Here is a 24,269-nt window from a genome sequence, read left to right as displayed (position 1 = left end):
TAACATGTCATTATGCACTCAACTATGATGGTGTTTATTGTTCTTTTAATTGTAAAGAGTCCTTAGGTGCTTTGAAAGGCGCTTGAGAGTTTTGAAAGGCGCTTATGAATGTATTATTATTATTATTATTAGTACTAGTAGTATTCTTAATAGTAGGAGTATTTTTATTATTATTAATATTAGTATCATTAGTATTATTTTTATTATTAGTAGTAGTAGTAGCAGTTTTGCTATTATTTTTTTTTTTATTATTAGTAGTAGTACTACTACTAATAGTAGTAGTATTTTTGCTATTATTAATATTATTACTATTATTATTATGATGGGCGGCCCAGTAGTCGAGTGGTTAGCACAGAGCCCAATTGCAGTTGCCCTTTTTAAAACGTCTCCATGACTGGCACCATGACCTAATGGTGCCACGACCTTAATGACGTGCACCATTAAGTCACTCAGAGGAACAATGCAATTTAATATTCGTCTGTCTTGCCACATGGACAAATATTAAATTACCCTCCCAGTCTTTACAGCACAAACACCGAACAATGATGCAATATCTGCAGATAATGATGAATAAATGTTTTGTAAAATGTTACAATTTTAAAAAAGTGAAATTGGATACATTCCCAGGCACACATGTGCTGCGATACATCCCGAATCAGTTCATTGTACATTTTTATTTAAAAATACTATTGGGTGGCATGGTGGTTAGCACAGCGCTAGAAATGTCTGGTTCCTCGACAGCCAGATCCTCCCTGTTTTAAAGGACAACCGACGTCTCCCGACAAGTTGTGTCCATAAGTTGTGTTCTACTGAGCGTATTTTACAAAGATTCCACCGTATATCGCTATATTTTACGTTTTAAGACTCGCGTTGGATATTCAGGAAGTCTTGTTTTTGAGTTGGTGACAAGTCCGTACGTGACGTCACTAAAGGACCACCCTTTACCGTAAAAAAGACGCATTGTAGCGGTCCTTCCATCACGTCAATGTATTTTGCTCTATCTGTTTGGTCTGGGGACCTCGTGTTGCAACCAAAAGCCGCCAGGAGGCCAGAAGAGGGCGTCCAAGCTCCATATAAGGAATTTATCAGCACGGCAATACGTCTTGCATTGCTTGTGAATCAAAACAATGGCTTCAGATTCAGATAATATGCTTTCTTGTTACACATCCAGTTATGAATATGATTTAAATAGTTCTGAAGAGCAAAGCATACATGTTTGCAATCGATTAAATAATTTATTTGGGCCATTTTGAGGCAACATTGGGGGACAATCTCATAAAAAAAGAGGCACAAAATGGCGACATCCTGTGGCCACCTCCGTTTCTACAGGCTGATAAATTCTTAAATGGCGCTTGGACGCCCTCTGGCGGCTTTTGGGTGCAACACGAGGTCCACAGACCAAACAACTACAGCAAAATACATTGACGTGATGGAAGGACAATGCGACAATGCGTCCTTTTCACGGTCAGTGGGTGGTCCTTTCGTGACGTCACGTACGGACTCGTCACCAACTCAAAAACAAGACTTCCTGAATATTCAGCATGAGTCTTAAAACGTAAAATATAGCTATATGTGGTGGAATCTTATTAAAATATGCTCAGTAGAAGTCATTTGAAGTGATTTTACAAATTATGGACACAACTTGTCCGGGGACATCGGTTGTCCTTTCAATCTAAAGAAAAAGCTAGCTTTCTCGGAGGCTCATTGAACCGTGTCGATGTGACAGATGGAGCTGCGCGGTGAGCCTCCCACACTACAGCGTCGAGGCCTAGTGTTGCGCGATCTTCCCAATGGTGTGGTCGAGCGCTTTGTAAGCCTGGCGCGGCAGGTGATTCTTGACGACACCAGCAACATCCTGCTGCCCAACGTCACATGTGGAGACAACGGCGCGTACAGATGCAGCCTGCACGCACCCATCGGCGAGAGAAACCAAGAGGGAGAGGTGGTCCTCAAGCTGTCAGGTGCGACTTACCGGAAGCTTTAGACTTGTTCTACTGGTGTGCTTGATTTTGAAATGACGAGGTGTCACTTATGGAGTGATTCAAGTACTGTTATACTCTTGCAAGTGGGCAAGAAGAGCTATAGGCACATTTCAGTTCTTTTTTTAACTCATTCACTGCCTTTCACAAATTTAGTTGGGAATTGAAAATATGACGTAGAGCGATATTCCCGATTTTTTTCGGGTTTATTTTTTCATGCTTGGGTGCCGATAAAGCGCTGGCCATGGCATGTGACCATGTTTTTTATTTTCCACAAGGGGGCAGCATTTCCCTTCTTTCCATGTTAGCGCTTTGTTCCAGCTGTGGCTGTTGTGCAAGCCCGATACTAACCAATATGTATGTATGGCATTGTGAAATTAAATGTATTATTATTATTATTATTATTATTATTATTATTATTATTATTATTATTATTATTATTGGATTGGATTTGCTTTTATTAGTCTCACAGTGGAGAAATTTACATTTCATTATTATTATTATTATTATTATTATTATTATTATTATTATTATTATTATTATTATTATTATTGACAGCCGCAATCTCATATAACTCCAGACCCACATTATTTAGGAATTAACTCATTTTTTTTTTCTGATGAAAGAAGAGAGTCTCAGGTTTCTAACGCTGTATTGAATGTTTATGTAGTCCTAAAACTCAATATTCTGTGGGTCAATTGACGATGAGAAAAACCCTGGCACTGCAGTGGACGCATTTTTGCACATCTGGCAGTGAATGAGTTAACCATGACAAACCTATGGCGGCGCACGCGCGTACTGCTGACCCAAATACGCACGGCTTCCCACGCATGCTGGCTGTGGGAAAATCAATCCCCCCCTAACAGCTAAGGAAGAAGTGGGCGCGCGAACAAACGTTCGAAGACTCAGGCGGAAGCCGAACGAAGAAGACAGTAAAGCAGGACGACTAGCACACATTGACAAATAGCGTAGGAGCGATTCAAGATCAAAAGAAACTCTTTAAACCCGCGAGGTAGATAAATTCTACATCTCAAATAACATACTTTTTTTTTAAATATACATACGCTCCTCACCTTACGAACAAGATACGTTCCGAGCAGTCATTCCTTAGGTTAATTTGATCGTAAGTTGCTTCAGTGTTATATTTTGTATGGAATATATGTTGAAGTATAAAACACAGATGCTCAAACAGTCGTAAAATAAATTCACACCTACTGGAGTATGACGACTATAGCCTGGTGTACTTTTTAGTAATTGTATGGAAACGACTTAGTGGTGAGTGTGTGTTACTTCCGGATGGAGTGAATGCTGTCGCGAATGGCTGCCGCTGCTTACTCGCCGGAAAAAAATGTTGTTCTTATCCTGCGACTGCAAAGTGTCCTTGAGAGTTTTGAAAGGCGCTTATAAATAAAATGTATTCTTATTCTTATTCTTATTCTTATTCTTATTCTTATTCTTATTCTTATTGGATTGGATTTGGATTTGCCTTTATTAGTCTCATTATTGTTATTGTTATTGTTATTGTTATTATTATTATTGGGTCTTCAGTAAGCCATTACTGAAACTGCTGGCACGTAATTACTAAATTACGTGCCAGCAGCCATTATGTTTTGTTATGCATCGCGTCCTCCTGGAGTGTCAACTGGGAAGAGGGATTTCCTCCCCGCCCACATACTCTACGCAGCCAATTGTAAGCGAGCTCGGCGGATCGGGGGCCTGAACTCGTTGGCAACACTTCAGCATAGTTTATTGGTCACCCTTGGTGTCCGTCGCGTAAACATCCAGCCCTGGAAACCTCTGTGTCTGTGTACGTGAAGCGCAGCACGCAGCCAATCACAAGTGAGCTTGGCTGGAAAAAGGCGCACAATACAAAATCTAACCTACAGCATCTCTGTCCGAACATTTTTCAATGTACTGTACCCGCAAAAAGATTCATATGTACCGTTATTCATAACTCGAATGTTCGGAAATTGATCCCCATATGGTACCATCTAGGGAATGGACACTGCACTTAAATGAGTGAGAGTGGTGGTGTCAATCCAAACAAAACAATCTTCTCAGCAAATCATCAGATGGTAAAATTGTGTTTGGAAAAAATGGTTAAAATTCACCCCAAAAAAACACATTTTGGTGTTCACTGAATTTATAGCAGTCATTTTGCAATGTATAATTCATAATTTTCCAAAGGCATTCTTGGGTTCCCCATGGTGAAATTGTACAGCAAAACATAAATCTAAAAATGAACGGGAGTATCGCAGCTTTACTTCCCATAGTGAGTGTCAGACGGGAACTTTAGGAGAAAGTCTAAAAGAAAAACGAGTTTCATTTTTGTAGCTTTTTTTTTCTTTAGATAAAAACATCGATGATGTCAATTGACTAAACATTGGAATACTGAACATTTCACTTATTTTTTGACCGTTTACAGATTGCTCTGGCATACCTGTCGGACTCCTGAAGTTTGATATTAAACTGATCATTTTGCCTTCTGCTGTACTGGTCCTAATACTGCCTAGTACTGGTTCCTGCTGGCCTGTGTAAGTCACACACACAAAAAAAGAATAAAAATCACATAACACACACGAAAAAAAACAAAAAAAGCACTGCCTGGAATTTCGATTGAACGTGTTCCTACTTTGTATGTGTTAAAGTAGCAGTTGTTTTTCTGATGATTTTGAAATGTCCATTGGGCCATCTTGGGCATTTCATATGATTTGTCAGCAGACGGATTTTTTTTTTTATATAATATGGTTGGTAGAACATTTTAGTGTTCAAATACACAATGTGTGAATTTCAAATAAATAAATAAAAACACAGTTTTCCATCCCCACAGTGCCATTTGAGAAAGCTCCGGCGCAACCTAGAGTGGAAAGCGGCAGCTGATACCACATGAGATTGTGCCCGTAGATTTCCAGTTTATGTCTCGAAACTTCCATGCGTGCATCACTTTTCCGACCTGCTAATCCTCACGAGGGTCCTGGACATGAGTGCTGGAAGCATCAGGGAGTAGTCGGCAGGGTACACCATGAACAGGTTGCCAGCCAATGGCAGGTCACATGTAGACAAACACCCATTTACATTCACGATCAAACAGAGAGCCAAAGTAGAACAAGCGTGTCCAATACATTGATCGCAATCAACCGGTAGCTCTGTGGACTGGTCCCAAGTTGATCACGAAGGTGCTGATTTTGTTGTGGTAAAGAAACGCGAAACTCTCAATTTATCGTTTGTTTACATTCCTACCCTCACCTACGGTCCAGAGATATTTGAGATTCAGGAGATACATGGTCAAAATGAGTTTCCTCCACAGGCTCTCCCTTAGATATAAGGTGAGAAGCTTGGTCATCCGTTCAGACTTGAGTCGCTTCTCCCTGTCGGGCCAAACATAGGATTGGCCTTCCTTGTCCAAAAAAAGGGTAAACAAAAACAAAGACGAAAAAATAGATGATTATAGATTAAAAATAGATGAGATTAGAATAGAAAGGAAAAAAGTTGGGAAAAAAAAGACTTTATTAATGTTTGGCAGAAGGGCAAAGTGTATGTGGGTGTCGGCAGCACAAAACTCGGCATGTGTTTGTGAGCGCAAATGAGTGTCTGTGTTACCTGTGATTGGTTACAAACCAGTTCAGGGTGTGCCTTGCTTATTTTACGAAGACAGCTGCGATAGGCTCCTGGATGCACAACGAGCGACATGTGAGGATAAAGTGGATGAAAAAAATGGATGGACAAATGTATGGTTAAAAAAAAGCAAGTAGACTCAAGTTCCCAAATGAATGTCGTCCTTTCTTCTATTTCCTTGTATTTATTTCACTGTTTAAATTGTCACTTGGGGCGGCCCGGTAATCGAGTGGTTCGCACACTGGCATCACAGTGCAGAGGTCGCCGGTTTGCGTCCCGGTCCAGCCTCCCTGTGTGGAGCTTGCATGTTCTACCCTGGCCCGCGTGGGCTTTCTCCGGGTCCTCTGGTTTCCCCACACTCCAAAAACATGCATGGCAGGCAGATCGACCACTCCAAATTGTCCCGAGGTGTGAGTGTGAGAGTGACTGTTGTACGTCTTTGTGTGTCCTGCGATTGGCTGGCAACCAATTCAGGGTGTCCCCTGCCTCGTGCCCAATGCCCCCCCCCCCGCGATGAGGAATAAGCGGTACGGAAAATGGATGGAAATTGTCTTGAGAAATGTAGGTATCATTCCAATGTAATAGAATCTCCATGGTCTCTAACATGACTAAATTGAGTCAAATCCCAGTTTGACAGGCACGACAGCTTATTACATAAATGAAGGTAAAATCACCTTGATCAAATGTTGTCGTGGCCGAGTGGTTAAGGCGATGGACTAGAAATCCATTGGGGTTTCCCCGCGCAGGTTCGAATCCTGCCGACAACGCAAGTTGTATGTTTTGCGCAATGACGCCGTGTTGCTCATCACTCACATACTTTCATATTTAAATTTGTAAAGCTTTTTTGATGATGAATCAGATATATTAACTATAATCATTTGCCTGTTTCGATGGGTTTAATGCACTGTGTCATACAAAAAAGGAAATAAAGTGACTATTAATGAAATGGGTATTACAATTTCTTACATTCTTTTGTTGTTCTCATTTAAATTGACGAAATTACATAAAAGTACCGGCACTCCTTTTCTTGAAGGGTTGCGCATATCTCATGTGATGAAGCAACGTCCAGGATCCTCCTTAAACTCGTTCTTTCGAAATTTCAAAGTAGTCGACAGCGTAAAATTGTTGTCCGTCAAACTCAGAAAAAAACAACCCAATAAATAAGCCTTTAATGATTATGATGTATTACTATTTGAAGCGAAGAGGATTACCTGGATTTTAATTTTTTTGAGACAAAATTAACGAATAGGTTGTCATTTTATATCGAAAGATTGTCCACGCATGTCCGGTTTACGACCAGGTTACTTAGCAACATCAAATGTTGTCGTCAGGGCGATTTAGTTAGCTTATAGAGGTGATGAAGCAAACGTCGCCATGGATGACGATCTAGACGAGCTGTTAGACGAGGTGGAAAAGAAGTTTTGTCGCAACATTTCCGTCAGCCTGGCGAGCTCCATCAAGGAGGGAAAGTGCGGTAAAGACTCCGGCGAGCGTCGGAATGTCGGGTATACTAAGCTAATGTTGCTAAAGCTAATTAGCAGACGTTTTACTCATATTCAATTAGTGCGGCTTTCCTATGAGGCGCATTTTATTGGTGTTATTGAATCACGGCGAGGCTTAATTAGTGTATCTTGTGCCACCAGATGTGGGCAGACGAAAAACAGCATCACCGAGGATATTGATGCGCTCCTGGAGGAATTACAGGAGGAAGACCACAGTAATGCACCTCAGGATAAGGTGAATGCTTTTGGATTAAAATGTTTCACCAGACGCCACGATCCCGGTCTCAAATGAACATTTGAGTTAACCAATCCAATTTCTATAAATGTCAAAGGATCTTTTTTGAAATACATTTTATTTTGCACGATCCCTTACAATTATCCAACGACACACTGTCAAAAAAATGTCAACAATTGTAGATCCCTAGGTTGTTATGACTTGTGCAAGACATAATAATGTCCGCTTTAAATTTCTGAACGTTGATTGACTTAGTTTAATCTATTTTTTAAATTTAATTTCAGACTGCACCACCCCCCAAAAGACATCAGGACGACCAGATTCATTCTCAACCTGGAGGAAGAAAGTGAGCTAAATGAACGGCCCAAATTTTCTCAAACTCTTCCAGTTTAAAGTGCCGGCCCGACCTCATCCATGCATCCATCCAGGTGCTGTCCTATTTACCTCGGAGGAAGCGCCATGGCAAAAGGAGTAGGAACGGCCACATCCATAAGGTGCCCAACTTATCTTCAATATTGAGCTTTAATGCAATGTAAAACACACTGCAATGACCGATGGGCGTGTGTGGGCAGGTCGTGTGACCGGATGAGATGCACCTCCTGCGACTTCCGAGTGTTGACGTTTGACAACTACGAGTGGGACTCGTCATGCGATTACCTTTTCTTCAGGTGAGGCGAAGCCACTCCTTTCATTGGGAGTGGTACCTTGTATTGCAAATTTAGTTTTTGTAAAATACATCTGCAACTACCTTATACTTTATTTATTGATTAATCTTTACATTATTTTTTTCAGTGAATTGATTAATTTGATTGAAAGAAATCCAGGATTAAAAAAATCCATCTGTTTATTAAAAAAACATGTAGAAAAGGCACAAGATTAATTTGATTATGATTAATTTTTTTTATCAACATCCTGTGGTGTGAAGTATTTTTCAATAAAATTTTAATACGTGTATGCAGAAACAACATGCCCAACCACAGGAAGCTTGAAGCCAAGCTGAGGAAGCGAAGAGGCTTCCGTGCATACGCTTGCCAGTGCAGCTGGTTCACTGCCTCGGAACCAACGGATATGTTGCTGAAACCACAGCTTAGATGGGCGTGCGCAAGACATCCGGACTAAACCGTCTTCATACACTACATTATTCACCAAAATGAAATAAATAAACAAGGTTTTAAAATATACACACCTTGATGTTCTCTCACAAATACCCGAACAGCAAAATTCTGCTTTTGGGTGGTGAATATACAAAAACATGTTTTTTTTGTCCTTTTGTGACTCTTTCTAACTTTTGTTGAGTTGTTTATCGTCAACACCGCGTGTCCAGACTATTTTTATTAGATTCTATTGACAAAACTTTATATTAGATTTGGATTTGCCTTTATCAGTCTCGCAGCGGAGAAATTGTAATGAATTCTATGAATACTTTCAAAACACCTGAATGTTTATTAAAAGGGTTTCGTTTATGCATGTAGTAGTTCGTCCTCCAGGCCACTTGGTGCTGTAACGTAGAAGGGAACCGGAAATAAGAAAAAAAATAACACGAGGAAAGAAATGGAAGAGTACGAATTTGACGATGTTATAGATGACTGGTTTATCGAATCGTTGAAAAAGTAAGTCGTTTAGAAGGTTCGCTTACAGACCTTAATGTGCTAACGTGTTTTTAACGAGTGTTGTTAGCAAATGCGAAAAAATTGTCATATTAATGCTCGCACGAGGACGTCTGCGGCTTGCTTTGTTGAACTCGCCGAGAACTGTTCGAAATTTTGCAGAGCATCAAGTTAAAGCGCGTGTTTCATTCACGAAACGAAATTTAAATTTCTTTCGGGGTTTAATTGAACGCAACGGCTTGATTCTCGTCGTCTGTGACTTTGCTGTCGGAACGCTGCTGGGAAATTCTTCTCTTCCACGCCAATTTCTTATGTTCAAACACGTTTAAAAACGGCCTAAATTCGAACCACATCCATCATTTATTTTTGGCTTGTCTATAATGTAGGATTCGTAGTCTGGGGACGAATTTGATTTTATACATTGAACTCCGCTTGGAATTACTCCAAGTTTTAAGAAACTGGGAGTTATCCTGGCTATTTTCGAAATTGCACTTCTTAACCAGACCCACTCCCGTTTTAGATGCATCGAATTGGTCTGTCGGACGGTATTTTCCGATGCCATTTGATTTACTCAATGATTTAAGTCTCCCCTCGATGTTAATGTCATTGAATTGGGTGTTTTTAATTCGTGCCACAACGGTGAATTTTCTGTCTTTTTGATAGAATATTTCTGATCAAAGCTGTAAATGTAAAGCTCACGATCCTGTCATTGTTTGTGCAGGTACAGAGATCTTTATGTGTATCAGCTGGAGTTTCCCACCCGAGTCATTGAGTGGACTTCAGGGAAAAGTGAGTAAATACATTTCCTAAAGCCTTTTCGATCATTGCTAGAAAAAAATGGACTGGGCATATAGCTCCGGTGTGCCTGGGAATCACCCAAATCCTGGCAACTACCCCACTGGCGGAAGCATGCCAAGCAACTATGGATACGAAATACCCCCCTGTCATCCTCCTCCTGGATTCCCCTGCGTTCTCCCACCTCCGCAACCTCCTCCTTTGGGCTACTTCCCCAACATTCCACCTCCACTTCCGATGTATCCACCAGTAGTGCAGAATTATAACTGGAATCCGCCAAAGACTGACTTCCAGGCACCCAGTGAGATTTATCCAGAGTCTCCTGTGGATGAAAAAGCTCTCCAGAGGAAGGACGATGAACAGTGGCTTAGTCAATTCTTAAAAAGAAGAACCAGAGAGACGAAGGAAGCCGTTCAAACCCAGAAACTGCAATCTAATCCAGATTTTGGAGACGTTTTAAGCGATGCCGCTGGTCTTGTTTCCCGGATGTCCGAGCTCTGCCAGAACCTCAAGAACAACCTGCACGAGGATGGCACCGCCTGGGCCACCACTTACGAGGATGCCGTGCGTCTAAAACAAGACCTCCAAGAAAGACTTTTGTGTCTGGCTGTTGGATTCGAAGCTAAAAAGCGGCACGTGGCTCGGGTCCGAGGGCGGCGGCTGAAAGGCAGGCAAAAAGCAGAGCTGTTGCAAGCCGAGCGGGACATGCGGCGAGCCGCGAAGGAAAGTGCCGTGGACAAATGGCGGCTGCGACAAATCCACCAGGCGGAGGAGGAGAAGAAGGAGCGCGAGCTGAAGCTGGCGGCCGACTCGGTCCTGTGCGAGGTGCGCAAGAAGCAGAGCGACATCAAGCGCATGCAGGACGTCCTGCGCTCGCTGGAGAAACTGCGGCGTCTGCGTAAGGACGCTGCTGCCCGTAGAGGCGTGACCACCGGGGAGGACGAGGATGTGACGTTCCAGCGACAACTCGACGAGCTGCGGCGTGTCATCAAGGCCAGGACGCACATCTACACGGCAGAGGAGAAAGCACTGACGGTGATGCTAGACGGCGTGCAAGAGGAAGAGCGGCGGGCGCTCAGGAAGGACAGGGAGAGGCGGCAAAAGCACAAAATGGACGCCATGCTGTTCGGCGAAGAGATGCCCGTCGCTGATGCCCTGCAGCCTTTTACAGAGTACTACGCCCAAGCGGAGTGTTCGCTGCACGCTTTGCTTCACGTCCGGCAACAGTGGGACGTCTTCCTGGTGCCGGATGATCATTGTGACGGGACGACAATCCCGACGGGGTGGATCGTTCCCCAGCCGCCCTCCGACGCAGCCTGGGCAGTTGCTCTGGTTGAGTAGCAACAACTAATGACTTGGACGAAAAGGTTTCTTCGGCCGTCGTCTGTACTTTGGAAGTGTTGAACGTTTTGCTCCTCATCCGAAGAGCTTCGTCAGTGAACTAAAGTTGTGCGGTAATTTATCATAATTTACTACAAGGGCTGCGACCAGCAATTATTTTTATAAGCCATTCACCTATTAATCACATTTCCATCGCTTTGTTCAAAAATAGGACTTTCTTTTCAAGTGGCAAAAAAAAAATAGGATTCACTTGTGTGATTTTTGACTTGAAAATGTTTCCAACAATGAATAAAAAAGTTTTTAGAGCAGATTTTAGATTGCCTTTTTTCATTTGTTTGTTTGTTGATTTATTTGTATGTATTAATTTTAACTCATTTGCTGCCATTCCCGAATTCATTCGGGAATCGAAAAGTGTGACGTGGAGCGCCATTCCCGAATTTGTTTGGGGTTTGGTTTTTCGTGCGGTGGGTGCCGATAAAGCGCTCGTCAGACCTCTGGCAATGTTTTCCCCTTCCACGAGGGGGCAGCGTTTGCCTTTTGTCCATGTTAGTGCTTTGTTACAGCATCAGCGCTATACAAATGCATATGTATTGTATTTTGTACACCCGCCTCCATTTCAGGCTCAAATAACTCCACACCCATATAACTTAGGAATTACAATTTTTTTTCTGATGAAATAAGAAGAGTCTATGGTTTCCAACAATGCATTGAATGTTTATGTAATCCCACAACTCAATATTTTGTGGGTCCTGCGATTTGAGTGACAATGACAAAAATCCTGGCACTGCAGTGGACACATTTTTGCACATTGTCTGGTAGTGAATGGGTTAAGATATTGATATCCGCGTTGGAACAACAAAGTTAATGAGTGGAATATGCAACATTTCTGGTGTCATGATTCGCCATGTGGAAAAAAAAGGTTAAAACTGAGCACTCGTCGAGTGATGACAAAAAACATATGCCGTGCTTTTTGACATTTGAATTACTGTTTTTGTATGGATTGTTTTTCGAACAAAATATTTTTTTTCTTGAGCCGGACGTTTTCAGGACCATTTTCGTTTTGGAGAATAACATTTTGGATCAAATTTCATTTTTGTTAATTTTTTTTGATGCAGAAGGTGGTTTGGAAAATTCAAATTTTATTTCTTTTTACACCTGTGGTGTTTATGCAAATTCTGCTATAGTTAATCCACATTTTTTGATAGTCTTAACTTTTCTTGAAGATTCACTTTCTCCTCAAACTAAGACGTCAAAAATATTAATATGATACTGAGCTTCAGCTTGACGCCAAATGTTTGTTGTTGTAGTGGTAAATTGTGCCACACGGGTGTGCTCTATACCTTCAATGATTTGCATTTCCCCCCTGCTGGAAGATCACGTTATGGTTTTATTTTCACGATTCAAATTTTAACAACTGTATCTGTTTTTTTTGCCTACAGCCATTTGTGTGGCAGGTTACAACAAGTCCTCAAAAAATGAAATTTTGGAGCTCTGTTTGCCCCAAAAGCTCTTTGCCGAAGAAAAAAAGGTAAATAAACCAACATAGTAGCCGTTTAAATGCTGCCTGCCTTAGGGGTAGTTTTTCTTTTTAATTAAAAAAGGCGTGTGTTAATTTGTCTGGATGCTTCTCTTTTGCATGTTTCTGTCTACATTTGTGTGTGAGGTTAATTTATGTGAGTGTGAATTGGTTTTTATGTGAGTTGTCCGTGTTAACTCATTCACTGCCAGATGTGTCCACTCCAGTGCCAGGGTTTTTGTCATTGTCACCAGAATTCCAGGACCCACACAATATTGAATCTTAGGACTACATTGTCGATGACCAGCGCTTTATCGGCACCCAAACAAGAAAAACAAAACCCAAACAAATTCGGGATTAGTGCTCTACGTCATATTTTCAATCCCCGAATAAATTAGTGAATGGCAGTGAATGAGTTAAGCGCTTTGTTACAGCCTCAGCTGTTAAAGCGCTATATAAATCAATATGTATTGTATGGATGATGATGCGTTCAGGGTCTCTGTGCCGAACGGGATTTCAAAGTGCTCCACGGTGGATTTTCCCCCGATCCTATCAGCGTCCTCAAACATATCCCAGCAACAAGGTGAGCAAAAAGTCCCAATTTCAGCACTTCCTGTTTAAAATAAAATAAAATTGTGTTTTATTTTGAAAGGCTCATTGTGACCAATGACGGACTGACCTCAGACTTGCAAGTGTGGAACCTCGGGGGTGATGACAGCGGTATGTACCTGACAATGTCACTAAAACGTTTCAGAGTTAGCATGATATTGCCGTTAGGACGATATAGCCATTAGCATGATTTAGCCGTTAGCTGACGCTGGTTTTGTATCCGTGTACATGCGTGTATCAAGACGTCATCACAAAAGTGTCGAGCTTCCACGGTTCGGCGGGAAGTGCGGGTGGCGTGAAGATGGCGACCCGAATCTCACCGCAGCCGGGGGAGGTTCTTCACGGGTTTCGGGGTGGTGACGTCAGGCTGACGCAACTCACCACGGGACAGACGCTGTACCAGCTCGGTAAACTTTTGTAAAGCTGGCTAATTGTGTCGCTGAATCACTGTTGCAACCTACACACCAAATAATGGGCGTCCAATGTATTAGTATATGTATTTTTTTTTAAATAATAATCACAATAATATTATTCTATAGTGCATTTAACTCATGCACTGCCAGACATGCAAAAATGTGTCCATTCCGGTGCCAGGGTTTTTGAAATTGTTAGTTGAATTCCAGGACCCAGAGAATATTGAGTTTTAGGACTCCATAAACATTTTCTTTCACCAGAAAAAAAAATTAGTTCCTAAATTACATGAGGCTGGAGTTAGATGAGCTTGAAATGAGGGTGGCTGTACAAAATACAATACATACAATACATTGGTTTTAACAATAGCTGAAGCTGGAACAAAGCGCTAACATGGAAAAAAAGGGAAATGCTGCCTTGCAGAAAAGAAAAATGGTGCTCTACGTCATATTTTCAATTCCCGAATAAATTTGTGAATGGCAGTGAATGAGTTAGTACACTCAGACGTTCACTTTGGTCCGAACAGCGTCAAAGTGTGAGGAGCGTCTCACCAGTTTGCACTTTGTGAGCAACGCCGTCTTCTCGGCCGCCTGCGCCAACGGCGACATTCTCACGGTGGACACCCGGAGCTCATCTCCTCCCCAACTGGCGCCCGCTCCTTCCATGCCCGATTCTGACGTGTGGTGGGCAGACGTGTCAGAGCGTGGCCTGGTCCGCGTGTCCTCATCTGGGTGGGCGGCGGTTTCAGATCCGAGGAGACTGGCAAGCGTCACGCGTCAGGCTCGGCTAGCGGTGGGCACGGCCCATAGCGACGTGCTTGACGTGAATGTGTTGTGGGCGCCAGCGCTGAATGACGTCATCGCTGTGTCAGGTAAGCACGGGAGACTCTGGGGATTTACTCAAGTGCATTTTAAAAATCACAATTTTGACTCTTTAGTGAGTTTAGTTGTGTTTTTATGTATGTTGTTGTGAAGCATTATGGTCGGTCCTTAGCTATAAAATATTGCAGAAGGTCAAAATGCTTTGCGATGAATAACAAACAATTGTATCAAAATATGCCATAATTGTTGTCTAATTGCCTCGAACACTTTGTTGCACATGGTGCAATCTGAGGGGTAGAAGTCTAATATCCCACCTTCCTTGAATGCAGCATTCGGGTCGAAGTAAAGTTAGTGTTTTGGTCATCAACTGCAGGTAACATCCGAGCTACGACCGGGTTCCGTTCCGACAAAACGGTCGTAAATCGAAAAGCATTCAAAATGGCTGACGCGAGGATCACATGATCATAAGAAATGACACGCTGGCATCTCCTATATGACTGGTACGATACGATGTCAATCTGTTGTTTTTAAGCAACGTTTTCTATTCAATACGATTATATACCAAAATGTTGACAGTTCATTTATAAATCTGATAACTTTTAGTGTCATTTTAATCATTTTATATTTCGTATTATCGATCTTTATTACTGTGTGGGCGCCCATCTTTCTTCTGACCCAAATCCGCACGGCTTCCCACGCATGCGAGCTTTCCCAAAAAATAAAACAGCTGTCCAAAAATGGCTCGTAACTCGCGCCGGTCGTAAATCGGATGTTACCTGTATTTGTGTGACAAACGTCACTCCACGTTCGGGAGCAATCATCCACATTGATTCTGCAGAAAAACAAATGCAAACGATCAGCGTCTGTACAAACTCCTGCGTCCATTCAATTATTTTCAGGTTTCAGCGGCGCGGTCCAAATCTACGACACGTCCTCGTGGCGGTCGGAGCCCCGTGATTGCCATCCGCTTTTTGAGCACCGCGGCCACGCCGTGTGTTCGCAGCAGTCATCCGATCAAGGCGAGGGTGACGCCGTCGCCATCACTGGTCACCTTTGGCATCCCAAAGAGCCCAGGACACTTGTGTCAGCTGCGGCCGACGCTTCGCTGCACGTGTGGGACTGGATTCATCGATCGGATGCCAGGTGATGTATGCTGGGCTAGACCTGCGGACAGGTATAACCTTGACTGCCGGTCGCCTCTTGCGCAGTTTGATTTTGAAATTCTCTGTCTTATTTTGGACCACCCACTGGAATTTTCATCAGAGACAAAATAAAGAGAAAATGGCCCCATGCTTGTATGCAAGTTTGGTGCGCTAAGTGAGTGGCAATGTAAGATGGCCGCCGGTAGCTTCACTTCTCGGCACGTAGGTGGCATTACAATTCCAAGTTATTGAAAAGGTTTTCACTGTTGTAAAATGCTTGTCTAAGAAGTGCCGAGGTGGATATTTTCCAATAAAACCAATTATTAATCTGTACTTGTATGCATTTGTAATTTCTTATAGTGGCAAAATTGGTTTTATGTTACCGGTAGTCTCATGAAATTATTAAAATAAAAAGTCAAACAAGCAACAATAAGATTTTATATATTTTTTTGTTATCTTACACAAGTAGAGGCCATAGCACAGTCGTTCACTTGTACAAGAATTTAATAGACTAATAGTGATCGATCATTCCTCTCAATTTACATTCTGATCGAAGCCCTTTTTACTCTGCGCCACGAAACAACACTAAAAAGACAAAACAATTACAAGCAAAATCAGCCATGTTTTGAAGCTCCGGTTTTTTTTTTTTTTTTTTTTTCATTAGTGCAGCATTCAAGGAAGCACGGCAGCAGTTAGTGTATCAACTTTGCAAAGAATCATCTTTCAATGAAAAACAATTACTATATCATAAAAGCGCTCATGAACAAGAGGATTTGAATTGACAGCATGGCCCTTTAAGACATTTAACGGACGGACATTTTTTTCAGAAAGAAAATCAGTACAGGAGAAATAAGCACCTAAGGATCATTAAGGTGTACCTCATCAATTAATGCATGAAAAAATCCCTTTTTTTCTTAATATCTCTTTTTTTTAACTTCCAAAAATGGTCTTAAATGTTTAAAAAAATATTTTTCAACAATTTCAAGAAAATATTTTATCAGAACAGCTATTTTTTTAGACCATCTTTTCAATGTAGAAAAAGTAATTGGGACTGAGGTCATATTTTTCAGAGTAACCGCTGTGACATTATTTTGTCATTTTGAGCAAATTAGGTTCTATTCAAAATGTTGCATTTACTTTTTTTGGGAGGGGGGTTATAGGAAAATAAGTCAATGGAATATGGCATGTCATTTTTGGTCAAATGTCATTTAAAGGACAACCGATATCTCCGGACAAGGTGTCCATAATTTGTAAAATGGCTTCAAATGACTTCTGAGCGTATTTTACAAAGATTCCACCGCGTATAGCTATATTTTACGTTTTAAGACTTGCGCTGAATATTTCAGAAGTCTTGTTTTTGAGTTGGTGATGAGTCCTCACCCTACGTCACTGAAGGAACGCCCCTGACCGAAAAAAGGACACATTGTAGCAGTCCTTCCACCACGTCAATGCATTTTGCTGTACTTGTTTGGTCTGAAAACATCATGTTGCACCAAAAAGCGGCCAGAAGAGGGCGACCATGCTCCACGGAAGGAATTTATCAGCCTGTGGAAACGGGCTGATTAATTCCTCACACGGAGCTTGGTCGCCATTTTCTGCCTCTTTTTTGGTGGTCCATTTCCCCCCAATGTTGCCTCAAAATGGCACGGAATAAATTCTTTAATCAATTGCAAACATGTATGCTTTCCTCTTCAGAACTATTTGAATCATATTCATAACTGGATGTGTAACAGGAAAGCATATTCTCCGAATCTGAAGCCATTGTTTTGATTCTCCAGCATGCAAGACGTCTTGGCGTGACGTCACGAACTGGGGGCGGGACTTTCTGAAAATGCCCAATGCGCAGCTCAATTTTTTTTGCAGATTTTGGACACTTTAAGTCATTTTTATTGGTGTTTTGCATTTGACTAAAAATATCATACTGCGTGTTTTGGGTATTTTAGATGCTTTAAAACGTTTTTCTGATGTCAGTTAGGAAACAAAACAGTGATGTCGGTTGTCCTTTAAGATGGGTGACTTGTGAAAGAAACAATACCAAATTTGAGTTTCATCCCTTTTTTTAAACACACCAAAAGCAACATTTTACAAAAATTCCTTTTGAAATTGTAGTTTTAAATTCTAATTATAAGTGTTATTTTATTTAAATTGTTCTTGATTAAAAAATATAAAACAGCAGTCGTATTATGTTTACATATAAAATGTAAAAGACGACTGCATAAAAAGCTAACTTCATTGTCAGAAGATTACGATTTGTACTGCGATTCTTTATTTATTTATTTTTTTTAGGTTGGACCTCGATATTCTAACACAGACAGTTGATTCAAAATTCACAATTCATAACCACACAAATCATGTAGAGCGGTTTGATTAATCAGTCTCATTACAGTGCCCCTTCTGACCACCTTTAGAAGATTCTGACTCACGGGTAACTTGAGAGTCAACAGCCACATTGGCCAGCTGGTGTCCAAAAGGGAAAAAAAAATCATTTTACAACTCAGGGTGTCGCCATGGAAACAGTTTCCAAGACAATGTTTTGCAAGCACCCCCCTACTGATTGAATGGGGAAGCATTTAGTGTGTTGGACAAGGCATGAAGGTGAGAGTGAAGGCACAGGCGTGATTGCCCCTCGAGTTAAGCAGCCACATGACATCATTATCATGTCAAAAATAGACAGGAAATAGTGAAAAACAAACTGACGACAGCAAAAAGAAAAGTTGTTGTTTTGAGAAGTAGCTAACAGTTTGAGTTTTTGCCATACTGTTTAGAAAATATTGAGGCTGGGTGGGGTGATGAGTTTAAAACAAGGACAAAAACGTAATAATTTTTTGAACAATTACATAAATATGATTTTCTTAAAAATAATTATTTGTGTATCATTTATTGGATGAAATTTACTGATTTTTTTTAAATCTGTAAATTACATAAAATATGCTGTTAAAAAGTGAGTCCCCCCCAAAAAATTGATTTGGGACATCCTGAAAAATATTTCACTTAAAATTTTTTTGAATTATTTACCGATTAAAAAAAATTACTTTTGTGAATAGAAATGCAACTTTTCAAATATAAAACTTTCTTGAAAAAAAATCTCTGGGATGTACGCAGTGCCCCCCCCCCCCCCCCCCCCCCAAAAAAAAAAAAAAAATCGGTTTGAGACAACCTGAAAAATATTTCACTGAAGAAAAATATTTGAATTATTTACCTTGTTAAAAATAACTTGTGAATAGAAATGCAACTTTCTTGAAAAAAATATTTTTTATTCTCTGGGTTGTAAAAAGTGAGCCCAATGCAAAAAAATCAGTTTAGGACAACCTGAAAAATATTTCACTTAAAAATATATATATTTAATTATTTACCTATTTAAAAATTACTTTGTGAATAGAAATGCAACTTTTCAAATATACAACTTTCTTGAAAAAAAACTTTATTTCATTCTCTGGGTTATAATAAGTGAGACTCCCCCACCCCAAAAAATAGTTTGGGACAACCTGAACAATATTTGACTTTTGACAAAAAATATTTGAATTATTTACCTATTTAAAAATTATCTTTGTGAATAGAAATGCGACTTTTGTCATATACAACTTTCTTGAAGAAAAAAAAACAAAATTTTAAAATTCTCTGGGTTGTAAAAAGTGAGCCCCCCCCCAAACAAAAAATCGGTTTGAGACAACCCGAAAAAAATATTTCACTGTAAAAAAATATATATTTGAATTAATTACCTATTTAAAAATTACCTTTGTGAATACGTCTGTGTAAGCTCTCAGTCGTACAGGAGTGGTCCATCGATGAGAGGTTTCTTCAGCCGTCATCTGTACTTTTTTTGAAAAAACGTACAGATGACGGCTGAAGAAACCTTCTCATCGATACTTTTGTGAATAGAAATGCAACTTTTCAAATCTACAACTTTCTTGAAAAAAAAAGCTTTTTTTTTAATTCTCTGGGTTGTAATAAGTGACTCCCCCCAGCCCCCTTAAAAAATGGGTTGGGACAACCTGAAAAATATTCCACTTTTATGAAAATTTTTTTAATTCTTTCCCTATTTACTTTTGTGAATAGAAATGCAAGTTTCCAAATATACAACTTGTTTTTCTCTGGTAAAAAAATAATGAAATGACTTTTCCAATTTCGGATAATTCAATTTATTCTTATTCTCAAATATTTTCTGGAATATAAAGCGCACCTTCAACAAAATACATTGAAAAACTTTTTTCCATCAATGAATGCCATATTTTAAAACATTTTCCATACATAAGAGCACCGGATTATGATGTGCATGATCATCTTTTGAAAAAGATCTTTTCTTTTAGGTGCGCCTTATAGTGCAGAAATTACGATTATATTCCTTAGGAAAAAAATACCCTTAAAAAATGTTTTCAGGGTGGAAAAAATAGCTGCTCTGGAAAATGACTCATGAAAGAAATGCATTTTTTTTTCCTGGGAAATGTGACCTTCAAACCAAATTTTCCTCACAATACAGGACCGCCCCCAAATAAAATAACCATTTGACTTGAACAAATTCCTTTTTGTTTCCCCCTTTATACTTGTCGTATCTGACTTTGACGTCACGCCCCAAGTTGCGTGACGGCGGATAACCGCACTCGGCGGGCAAGCGGAGGACTCTCAGTTCAAATGGAGTCAGTCTCCGCGATATGACCCCGCCCCGTCAGTCGCTGCTGTCTTCATCGTCGTCGTCGTCGTCGTCCGAGACGTCGCGGAAGTCCCCGACGCGCTGGTAAACGGCGGCGTCGGAGCGTCCGCCGGCCGCCAGCTGGCCGTAGCAGAACTGGCAGACGCGCACTGGCTTGGACGACTGACTGGGCAGCAGGTACTTCTTCTCGGAGCAGGGCCCGCACACCACGAAGCCGCACTTGCGGCAGTGGTGGCGGCGGCTGACGGGCGTGAACTTGACCTTCTGGCAGCGCATGCAGACGGCCGCCTCCGAGTCGGGCACCCAGACGGCGGCGTGCTCGCCGGCCGGCGCCTTGCCGCTCTTCTGGAGCAGCTCCCGGACGCACTTGCCGATGTGGTTCATCCACTCGGATTTCTCGGTGGCGGTGGCGGCGTAGACGGCGAAGGACTTGGTGGGCGTCTTGATGAGCCAGCCGTTGCGCAGGTCGCCCTCGTCGGGCACCGTGTCGATGGTGACGCTCTCCAGCGGGATGATGTGCTGCTTGTTGTACTTCTTCTTCTGCAGCACGATGTTGCCGTAGACCAGGATGTCGTTGAAGAGGAAGAACTGGCGCGCTTTGGGCTTCTTGCGGCACAGCTTGGTGAGGACGCCCTCGCCGATCAGCACGCGGCCCGGGATGGCCAGCGGCTGGCCCGCCGCGCCGAAGCAGCCCTCCACCACCGCGATCCGCTTGGAGTTGGCCTCGCTGTTGGCCAGGCGGTCCACCATCTTGGCCCGGGCCTGCACCCACATCAACGCACGCCACAATAGAACAAATGAGAAATTCAGAACGCAGAGGCAGACTTTTTGGCCTTGGCTTTTTGACACTTGGGTCGATTCATGATAAACGGAGAAACTGAATTTTCATGATGAAAGTTCATGCTTGACAAGGGAGATGGCAGGCCACTTAAAATTCAGCTTTCAAAAGCCAGTTTTTCTTCGGAATACAGTGACACCTCGGCTGAAGAATGCCTTGGCTCGTGAACTTTTCAGCTTACGAACGTTAAATTAGTGAGAATTTAATCTTGGCATACAAACTATTTTACGGGATACACACGGAGCGCCACAATGAGTGATGTGTCGTTCGCGAACGAGCCCATTCTCCTAAAAAGAAAATGGCAGACGAGTTTTTATGTCCTCTATTCCCCGCCGCCAGTCTTCGGTTAAAGCCGCACATGATCTGTCAAGAACGCGGCAGTAAGGGGGGGGGGGGGGGGGGGGGGGGGACAGAAACACAGAGCTGCAAATAATAATAGATAGGCAGACGACAGAGAGAGAGAGAGAGAAAATGGATAGAAAACACAGTGAAATTTAGAATTGTTTCAACTTTATTGATACTTTATTGATAGTATTGAGTTAAAAAGCAGAGTAGACTGCAAGGTTAAAATATCCCATCAATCAGGCTCCACAAACAACCCGCACAAGCCATCTGTACACTTGAAGCAAAAAGCTATCAAACCAGTTAGACAGAATACAATCGATGAGGAACTAGGTACAATTATCGCTGAGAAAGCACGGCAACTTCACTCGGATATCGTCAAGAGGCAACCTGGAAGTTCGTCATCCATTGATGATTTCAAGGCTAGCCATGGATGGTTCGAGAACTTTAAGCGTCGTACAGGGATTCAGTGTCATTCGTCATGGTGAGGCAGCCAGTTCTGACGATAAAACTGCCAAAGCTTACAAGGAATCATTCCTCAAGATAGTGGAAGAAGAAGGCTACGTTCCTCATCAAGTGTTTCATACTGATGAAACCGGTCACTCCATTCCATCAAGCCAGCAACGACCATCACAAAGGTAAAGAAAATTACTATTATACAGTACAGTTTATTTCTTTAATTATAATATCAGCAGATTTATTATACATAAAATGGGGTATATTTTGTGTAGTTTTAAGGCTTAGAAAATTAGAAAGTAGAAAATTATGTTTTATGGTACCTGGGAACGGATTATTCTCATTTTAATGGTTTCTTATGTGAAATTAATTTTTGGGATACACACTTTTCACCTAGCACACTGTCTGCGAAACAATTAAGTTTGAAAGCCAAGGTATCACTGTATATGGAAAAGGTTTGACAATACACCATTCATTGGGGGTGCGCCTTATACTCACCGGTGCACCTTCTACACCGGAAAATACGGTATGTCCTAAGTAACTTTCATGCGCTCGACCGACATCACTTTTTTGTTTCTTAACTGACATCAGAAAAACGTTTTATAGCATCTAAAATCCCCAAAACACGCAGTATGATATTTTTATTCAAATGCAAAACACCAATAAAAATGAGTTAAAATCTGCAAAAAATTGAGCTGCGAATTGGGCATTTTCAGAAAGTCCCGCCCCCAGTTCGTGATGTCACGCCAAGACATCTTGCATTTCTGGAAAATCAAAACAATGGCTTCAGATTCGGAGAATATGCTTTCTTGTTACATCTCCAGTTATGAATATGAAATAGTTCTGAAGAGGAAAGCATACATGTTTGCAATCGATTAAATAATTTATTCCATGCCATTTTGAGGCAACATTGGGGAGAAACGGATCACCAGGAAAGAGGCACAAAATGGCGACCTCCTGTGGCCACCTCCGTTTCCACAGGCTGATAAATTCCTTATATGGAGCTTGGACACCCTCTTCTGGCGGCTTTTGGGTGCAACACAAGGTTTTCATACCAAACAATACAGCAAAATACATTGGCGTGATGGAAGGACTGCTACAATGTGTCTTTTTTTCGGTCAGGGGCGTTCCTTTAGTGACGTCACATACGGACTCGTCATCAAATCAAAAACAAGACTTCCTGAATATTCAGCGCGAGTCTTAAAACGTAAAATAAGCTATATGCGGTGGAATCTTTGTAAAATACGCTCAGTAGAAGTCATTTGAAGCCATTTTACAAATTATGGCCACAACTTGTCCGGAGACGTCGGTTGTCCTTTAAGATTCAAGGCATGTTTCAGCTGAACCATTTTATCTTTCACGTCCTCAAGCATTTTTTCTCCTCCCTTTTTCTTTTAATTCACATCAAGTTATAACAGATCAAAAATCACATCATCTGATTGGTTCAACGCACGTCAATACATGTCTTTGGATCTTTGCTGATTGAGTCAAGGATGTCGTTGAGATGAAATCTACCCGTTTTTCTTCACCTCAATATAAAAGGAGGGCGAGGTGCACTTCAATAAACTACCTAATCATCTGCTCCCACCTCACCCAACACTCCCTTTTACTTTTTTCCAGCACCGTTCCTTGTGTAATCATAATCCAATATGGCAGGGTGTATAAATGGCTGCAGATTACACTGTGCGTGTCACCCTTAGTCCATAGTTCAGTTACTGCTTATGCTAAAAAGCCCAGCCAACAACCAACTAGAGTGTAGCACGAGTGTACCACACTGTCCCCAAATTGTGATTAAAGCCTTAATGTATTATTTCACAAAACGACTTTTAAGCCAGACTCAGTCTATCCTTGATAATTCAAACGAGTCATTTGTTGAATGCAAATAAACTGAAAACGTTTATTTAAGTCGAACTGAGACCAACTGTTGCTAACGTTAGCCTCACAGGCTAGCCTAGCTTCAATAGAAAGTTAGCTCTCCATCGCGGTTTGAAGGAAACTTTTTTTTTTCACTTCAACTTTTCAACAGTAACCTAAAATCTATAGATCTGTTCTTGTTTTCCCCCAGGAGAGTAATCGATCGTTCAAAGTTCACCAGACAGATAAATTGACACTCGCCCTAGGGTGGGAAAAAGTCAAGGCTAATCGGCTAAGCTAGTAAACACTACATTCAAGTCACAGTTTTTCCAAAGTACGTACCGGACTCTCTACTTCACTCCCTCTAAGTCTCGTTCTTATCCGATGACAATTAAAACGAAATGTGTGTGACCGGCGGAGCGATCAAGGCAAATGGTCCCATCAGAAAAGTGTCCAAAAAAGATCAACCGAGCAGTCGCAAACACATCACGGCAAGCCGCCGCCTGTTTGGAAGATTAAAAAAAATACACACAACAACAGAGCAGCAGAGTAACGCGG

The 24,269-nt window shown here is 41.4% G+C and overlaps 3 protein-coding genes and 1 non-coding gene across 5 annotated transcripts; 3 read left to right on the top strand and 1 right to left on the bottom strand.

Annotated features, from left to right (window-relative positions):
* Nucleotides 1–6,279: 6,279 nt before the first annotated feature.
* Nucleotides 6,280–6,361, top strand: trnas-aga (transfer RNA serine (anticodon AGA)). Its single transcript has one exon. It is a non-coding gene; the product is annotated as a tRNA-Ser (tRNA).
* A 530-nt stretch (nucleotides 6,362–6,891) lies between these two features.
* cfap418 (cilia and flagella associated protein 418) lies at nucleotides 6,892–8,512 on the top strand. Its single transcript, XM_088999108.1, has 6 exons — nucleotides 6,892–7,099; nucleotides 7,238–7,331; nucleotides 7,616–7,677; nucleotides 7,760–7,825; nucleotides 7,904–7,999; nucleotides 8,291–8,512. The coding sequence occupies exons 1-6, from the start codon at nucleotides 6,969–6,971 to the stop codon at nucleotides 8,448–8,450; spliced, it is 609 nt and encodes a 202-aa protein (XP_088855234.1). The 5' UTR covers nucleotides 6,892–6,968; the 3' UTR covers nucleotides 8,451–8,512.
* Nucleotides 8,513–8,640: 128 nt separating this feature from the next.
* On the top strand, nucleotides 8,641–15,904 carry LOC148896338 (integrator complex assembly factor WDR73-like). 2 transcript variants are annotated; one of them, XM_088999107.1, is made up of 8 exons: nucleotides 8,641–8,941; nucleotides 9,660–9,727; nucleotides 12,514–12,602; nucleotides 13,085–13,173; nucleotides 13,243–13,310; nucleotides 13,442–13,606; nucleotides 14,137–14,481; nucleotides 15,331–15,904. In XM_088999107.1, exons 1-8 carry the CDS (start codon nucleotides 8,883–8,885, stop codon nucleotides 15,576–15,578), a joined length of 1,131 nt encoding a protein of 376 aa, XP_088855233.1. In that variant the 5' UTR covers nucleotides 8,641–8,882; the 3' UTR covers nucleotides 15,579–15,904. The 2 variants fall into 2 exon arrangements, with proteins under 2 accessions (XP_088855233.1, XP_088855232.1); XM_088999106.1 differs by lacking the exons at nucleotides 12,514–12,602; nucleotides 13,085–13,173; nucleotides 13,243–13,310; ... (1 more) ...; nucleotides 14,137–14,481; nucleotides 15,331–15,904 and having other exon boundaries at nucleotides 9,660–12,495.
* A 2,801-nt stretch (nucleotides 15,905–18,705) lies between these two features.
* plekhf2 (pleckstrin homology and FYVE domain containing 2) lies at nucleotides 18,706–24,212 on the bottom strand. Its single transcript, XM_088999571.1, has 2 exons — nucleotides 24,054–24,212; nucleotides 18,706–20,983 (listed from the first exon to the last, which is right to left on the bottom strand). Exon 2 carries the CDS (start codon nucleotides 20,969–20,971, stop codon nucleotides 20,237–20,239), a length of 735 nt encoding a protein of 244 aa, XP_088855697.1. The 5' UTR covers nucleotides 20,972–20,983; nucleotides 24,054–24,212; the 3' UTR covers nucleotides 18,706–20,236.
* Between the last annotated feature and the right edge of the window lie 57 nt (nucleotides 24,213–24,269).

The sequence above is a fragment of the Hippocampus bargibanti genome, linkage group LG06 (assembly GCF_051943395.1).
Source record: "Hippocampus bargibanti isolate YZ-2025 linkage group LG06, ASM5194339v1, whole genome shotgun sequence".
NCBI classification, from domain to species: Eukaryota; Metazoa; Chordata; class Actinopteri; order Syngnathiformes; family Syngnathidae; genus Hippocampus; species Hippocampus bargibanti.
The sequence above is the reverse complement of the archived record's forward strand: the minus strand, read 5'-3'. Positions and strand labels throughout refer to the sequence as shown.